General features: G+C 49.9%; 3 protein-coding genes across 3 annotated transcripts; all 3 read left to right on the top strand.

The window, feature by feature from the left end:
* Nucleotides 1-1,553: 1,553 nt before the first annotated feature.
* PV08_12032 (uncharacterized protein) lies at nt 1,554-2,075 on the top strand (the record flags this gene model as incomplete). The annotated part of the gene is made up of 1 exon (XM_016386339.1): nt 1,554-2,075. One exon carries the CDS (start codon nt 1,554-1,556, stop codon nt 2,073-2,075), a length of 522 nt encoding a protein of 173 aa, XP_016229964.1.
* Nucleotides 2,076-3,799: 1,724 nt separating this feature from the next.
* Nucleotides 3,800-4,666, top strand: PV08_12031 (uncharacterized protein; the record flags this gene model as incomplete). The annotated part of the gene is made up of 1 exon (XM_016386338.1): nt 3,800-4,666. The coding sequence occupies one exon, from the start codon at nt 3,800-3,802 to the stop codon at nt 4,664-4,666; it is 867 nt and encodes a 288-aa protein (XP_016229963.1).
* Nucleotides 4,667-5,638: 972 nt separating this feature from the next.
* Nucleotides 5,639-6,085, top strand: PV08_12030 (uncharacterized protein; the record flags this gene model as incomplete). Its single annotated transcript, XM_016386337.1, has 1 exon — nt 5,639-6,085. The coding sequence occupies one exon, from the start codon at nt 5,639-5,641 to the stop codon at nt 6,083-6,085; it is 447 nt and encodes a 148-aa protein (XP_016229962.1).
* Nucleotides 6,086-6,618: the final 533 nt, after the last annotated feature.

Below are 6,618 nucleotides of genomic sequence, written 5' to 3'. Positions count from 1 at the left end.
TCGTGACAGGTCTCGGGTGGCTGCATGTTTGGAAGCTCCTTGCCGGCGCCGCCAAAATCGGGATTATCGTCGACAAGGGGTGGCATTGTGGTATAAAACATGACAGATCAAACTCTCCTGTCCCCAACACCGAAAAAATAACCCACCAAGAGTGGTTGCACAACTGAACGTGCATACAGCATGAGATGTTCCACCACTAATATTGGCCAATGTGACTGGTCATGCCAAGCCGTCTACCAATAAGAGGCGACTGGCAGTAACACAGGCCTGACAACTCCTTGCATGGTTGATAGATCATAAAAGCCAAATCCGGTGACCTTATTATTCTCAGGACAGCCGCAGTGGATCAACAATGACCGGCATTTCAACCAGCTATTCCGCCCAACAAACGACGCAAGATACGAGGTCTTCCCAGAAAAGCTGTCAGAGAGCTTTCTTGCATTTGCATTGCGCCTGGAAGAAGTTTACTATGATACCACCCAAATCAACAGCGCCGCAGACTCCGCAATCAATCTCAGAGTTGATACGATCACCACTGGACTCGCCCACCTGAGCACGAAGTGATCATAGCCATATTTTTGAGATCTGTCAGAGCTCAGAACTAGGCTGGGCTTAAATTGAATCTCTTGATCAAACACTCCATTCTTTTCAAAAGTCCCATACTCAGCTGTCATTCGCTTGCCGGCCGAGGGTTGATGTCCATGCTAGCCGCAATTGCGGCCACCGCGGCCCGTGTTGCATCACCGGCCTCAACCGACTGTCCTAGTCCAACGTGCCCGCGGACGCGCACCGTCGCCGATGGACTTTCTGCGTGGCGGCCGTTCGCTCTCCTCTCAACGTCCGCCGTGGGACCAGTCCGGTGCTCTTGAGTCACATCCAGGAAGCTTAGCATAATGCGACCAAGCTAACAGCGCGATACCGACAATAATTTGGTGACGGCTTTCGCGGGCAAGGCCCAGCAGCAAGGAGACGCCTGGCCGATTTGAGCAAGCTCGTTGCACCGCCCTGGCTCGATTTGTCACTCATTCGGGCCGCCATTGCAGGACCATCCGCCGTCACCGGCGTTGGTGGCGCTGGTGGCTCATCCAGTCATGAATAGAGGCTTCGCAAACCACGAGCTCGAAGCCGTGGTCCACCATCTTCCCAGTTCTCTGTTGGGCACAAGCCCCTGATCGGTGAGGGTCCCTCGCTTCTAGGCGTGGTGAACTTTCCACTCCCACCTTGTCTGGGAAGGTTGTCTGGGCAGGTGAGGTGGATCGACCGCTACCTACACGTAAATGCGGACATTTGAGACATCAAGACAGTGCAAGGTCAACCCAGCATTAGCCCCTTAGGTACCAAAACCGTGTCTGGTCAGCCCTGCACCGCCCACTCTAAGGCAGAATCGAAAGACATTTTACTCTTTCTTGTGAGGACTGCTACCATTATATATATCTCATGGCAAGCACGCCCTTTCGAATATCCTCATCACGCAATCAAGAATCAACCCAGCTTCAAATCAAGCCCTCCTTCATTAATCGACGACCTTCTGGCATTTGTGCCGTTTCCAGAAAATGGTTACCACGCTGATTCGCCTTGGAGTGGGCTTCTTCTCCCTCATCAGTCTCGCTATGGCGGCCTTTAATGGCGCAATCGCACACTTTGCGATTGTTCTTCAGAATCGAGCAAGGACCGACCTTGTCAACGTACCTCACGATCGCTTCGACCAGATCTTCGAGCATCTTATGAGCCGTGTTATTGTGCTCAGTATCATTCTCTGCGTCACCTCCGCTGTTGGCGCTTTTTCTGGCGGCATCTTTGCGGTCTATCAACCACTGTCTCTTCTCTGGGGTCTCTTAATCGGTCAAATTGTGGTATTTATTGCCAATGCTATCCTTGCTGGTAACGTTCATGGATATAAAACATCATTCACCTGGTTCGGCAAGAATGACAAATATCCATACTACGACCTTATTTACTACGGATCGATTGCCCAGATGGGCTGGGCACTCCTTCAAGTACCCTGTCTGGTTTTGTGCTGTTGCTGTCGAGCACGTCCTCGAGAGAGTCAAGCGGAGCAACCCGGCGAAGCTTGAACTTTTAACATGGTACTCTGCCACAGAGTTCTCCCGGTTTGATATGGCTTTGGATCTCTTCATTCGAGAATCTTGAGGGGACGAGGTGACGGATCGATGGGACTGTGGGCCAGAGAAGGCGACGAATTGGAGATTATCGGGCCCGATGAGAGGTTCAGTCTTCAGAAATAACCAGGCTGGAGAGATTTATGGAGGGATTATGGCCATGGATCGATAGCGTGTACTGTTGCATCACTTTCTACGTTGTATTGGGACACAACATGATAATTCTCTTTTAGCGTCTCTGAGAGCTGTCTTCGATGTGGGGCAATTGCGGATCACACCTTGCAAGCGAATATGCTAATCACGGCCAGTTCTGCTCAAATACTGTGATCTAAATCTTTTGAAACCTCCTTTCATACATAGAAATTGAGAATGTTTTACAGCATTGATCCAACTGGACGCAGGCTCCAGGAAACGACCAGATCGGCGCCATCTGAGACTTGGTGGCCAAAATAGGACTAGTTAGAACAAATGTACGCAGGAGACGAAGTCAATATCTTCCGTGAACAGAGAACTGTCCACGGTAGTGGACACTGGTCCGTGGCCGAGACTGTGCAGAATATTCTTCCTACAACAGCTCGGATTCTTTCCAATCCAGATCAACTGGTCTAGTTCATCCTGCCTTGCGACTAGCAGTGCTATCTTCCACCTCTTATTATACTAACGCTCACCCATGTCAACATTGATGTCTCTCACCCGTCACCCCCACTCGATCAGCTTAGAAAAGTACCTAAGGCCAATGTTACAAGCGGTTTTTCGGCATAAACAAGAATGACAAGACGCCAATGAAATATATGCTACAGAAGCTGCGACGGAATCTAGATGGCGATTACCGCCTGTCGTACGAGATCTCAGCTTTACACCTCCCATAAATCTAGTAAGGATTGCAAGATCTGTTGCTGCGAAAGTCAAAGGCTGCCAGGCTTAATCTCTCACGAGTGTAGAAATTCACCGTAGAGTCAGTCTCCTTGAGAACCGAGTCACCCGAGACAAAATGATGTGGTAGGTAGGTACGGTATGTTGCCCCAACATCTTTAGTCCGAACCATAAGGAGGGAGGCGCGATATCAGTGACTTGACCGGTCAATCTGGTAAGTGTACACCAGGGGCAGCCGAGGGGTTTTCGGATACAGCTAATTGAAGGCATCATGCCGTGGCATCTCGGAGAGGAAGGCATTTGTCATGTCGCTAGCAAAGCCTGATGTAGAAAACAATGGCTACCGAACGCACACCCTAGGCATTCTCCCACCCCTGCCAGGGCAGACGACGATTCCAACCACAAGGACGAGCCACCCTCTGCGACTTGTGACCTCCCTGCAGGGCTCTGTCGAATAAGATTCGATTGGCAGTGACGGAAGCCGACCCGAGGCCACTATGGACAAGCAGGTGCTATCATGGCCCCCTACTCATCGACCTGATTCGCCCTGCTTCCTGTCATCCTGTCTCACCTTGTCGTCGACGAGCGCGAGGACAGAGGCTGTGTCCTTGGCAAAATCCCTCGCCGATGGGTAGAGGTACGGTCGCTCACCCTCAATGTGCCCTTTCGCATCTTGTCTTCCTTCTTACTCTTTGAATTTCACTCCTTAGAAGATACCGCCCGATCTGCAATCAATTATCTCAACGATACCTCAAACCCGGCTTCAAGGAGTTCGAGACGCACGAGTTCTTCGCTCTGGCAAGACAATGCCTTTCGTTCCAAGAATTAACTCCCGCCGAATCACTCCGCCTCTCCTGCCGTCGACTTCGAAGCATTTGTCCGAAAATGGACTACATGAACCGTCTCAACTATTAGCGAAGACATTTGAAGAAATCATGGCAGAATGTGACACAGAGTCGCTTCTGCATGCAGACTATTCGGACTATTCGGACTGTTTGGACGACTTGGACAGCTTGAACTGCTTGAACTGCTCGGTGTGCGCAGCAAAAGAGGCTCGTATCGTCGCCGCCGTTCAGGATATGGCAAAGCACAACACCAGAGCGCAGAACGTAAGGGACATGCCTTCTCTCGACTCCAAGGACGTGGGACTTCCCTCCGATGGACTCTGGGACCACGACGCAGCCTACGACCGGAGATACTGTTACAAACATGGGGAGTACGAGTATCTCTTGGGTGCTAAGGACACATGGATGCGCTTATGGAATTTTGTCCCGACTAACGCCAAGACTGAATTTCCGGCTAAGCTTGAGGATGATATTAGAATTAGGTTGGAGGATCTCTACCATAAGACTCGGGCCAATCTCGAAGGTACGCTGTCGGCCTTCGACCCGCATGCGCGGAAGTGTCGAGCAGAGTGCGGGGGCGGCCTTCTTTCTCATGTGTATACTGTCATCGGGAAAAAGGAACACGATGGTGAAATGCTCTATTGGATTATGTGGAATTCTTGCTGGACCCCTGAAAGCCAGATTAGTGACAAAGATTGGCTTCCGAGATCTCTACAGGCAAACAAAAACCCGCATCGCCGGCGTAGCTCGCGACCGAGAGACGACTTGAAAGAGCAGGAGTATCACCAGAATGTGATGCAGGTCAAGAAGCTTCGTAAGCTCTATTGACGAAGCGATCTATGGATTCTAGGTCAGTGCCAGTGCGAGTGTGAGTGCGAGATCGGAATGACATCAGTGTTTGTTCGGCGCAAGGTTAGCTTGAATTCTTTCGATAAGAGCCTTCACCAATGATCCCATTGATCCTTATCGAAGGTATAGCATTCTATCCACAAAAGCTGAACGGGATCATGAAACGATCCGTGCCCCTTTTCCCCGGCGAGACTATTGAATAAGCGGAAGACAGGGACTTCTGAGTTGAGAGCTGAAATCTTAGAGTACCTCGCCAGTCCGACATCTTAAAAAGGAGGCTCAGTTCCTGAAAGTGAACTTATTTGACTATCAATCACAGAAACACCAAGTCTTCAATACTACTCGTGATCATTATGCCGGGCGGAACAGAGATTGAGGCTCAGGTAGTCTCACAGTATTTTGGTGGATGCAGGTACGTTATTGTCTATACCTAGTCATATTTGGAGAGCTAACATGACTCGTATAGCTTTCTTAAAACTCATCTACTACTTGCTCAATGGCAGAATGATCTCGAACATGCGCTATTCACATTTTGTGAGGCAGTGGCCCCAGATATACTCTCGGCTCGATCATGGATCTGCCCACAGGCTGCAGAGCTGACACTCCTCATTGACGACGTTTCTCGCCATTGTCTGAACAATAGGCAATCTATGTTGAACTGCAGGATCATGCAAGACCAAAGAGACCAATTCATGATAGACTTACAAATCTCACGCAGAATCCGTCACGCGGCAGTTCATCGAAGCAATATCAACAGATCCACACAGAACGAATACTCATCCTGCGTTGGCAGGGTGTTGAGCACGGTTCAGCATGCTTTGACACATAGCCCGTCAGCCACTGCAAGACAAAAAGAACGAGTGAGCTATGGGCGAGACTAGACCGTAGATTTTATATTGACATCTTTCCCAGATCAAAGCAATCGCGAAGCAACCATGGTGCTTGCACACCATGACCACTTCCTCTGCTGTTGCTTTATCACACCTGGTCGCCCGAGAACAAACTCAGCTTGCCAAAGATCTGGAAGATGCCGCCAATCTCAAAGCATCAAAACTTCTACAAGCACGCGAGCGAAGGCAACGTGCGGAGTATCAACGGGTCATCAACCGAACGCGAAACATAGCGTACCAAGCTGCGGCACATGCGAGAAGACTTCAACATCGCCGTCAAGTGCAAAATGATCGTGAGCAACGATTGAAACGAGAGGCACTTGAGTGGAAGATAAGGCTACAGGCCAACCTAGCGTCTGTTGAAAAACTGATTCATGACATGCCGAGCTCGAGCGTGATAAAGGCGTACGGTCGACTGCACTTAATATGGCTAATGCTTCTAAAGGTCTTCGCTTGTCTGTCCGGATTTTTGTCCAGGAGGGTACTCACGATTTCTTTCCCAACATGATCTATGCTGTACATGGTCTTGAAAAGCATTTCTTGACATAGCTCACAATTATACTCCTATGTCCACGGTTGCGGTACGGAGGCTTGATTCCTCGATGGGGTCGTCAACTGGTTCCGCCGTTCCAACACGACAGTGCCTGTCTCGCCGTCGTTCTCAGCGAAATACCATATCCACCGCCAAGTTGGATCCCTTTGACCCCTTGAAAGCAGTATCCTGCGGTTAAGAGCATCATCGGCACCGTATTGAGTATGTACAGTACAACCTTCAACTGGGCCACACTGATACTTCTTGGCGGGGTTGCGTGGTCTCCTTTCCAAGGTAGTCTTTCCCTTGTTACGGTACTCAAGCCCACTGATTCAGGGTCTTCTGGCTCTGGGTGGCCTCCCTGCAAGCCACCATAAACAAGGGTTTTCATTGATTGCTGACCTTCGGGGCATTGATCTTTCCCCTTTGCAAACTTCTCTTGCGTGATGTTATTGAAGACTTGATTCATGTTGCAATCTGGCGACTCGTTGCAAAGAAGCTTGCACTAT

This window comes from Exophiala spinifera (genome assembly GCF_000836115.1).
Source record: "Exophiala spinifera strain CBS 89968 unplaced genomic scaffold supercont1.12, whole genome shotgun sequence".
NCBI lineage: Eukaryota > Fungi > Ascomycota > Eurotiomycetes > Chaetothyriales > Herpotrichiellaceae > Exophiala > Exophiala spinifera.
Note: the sequence above shows the minus strand (reverse complement) of the source record. Positions and strands in the feature narration are given on the sequence as shown.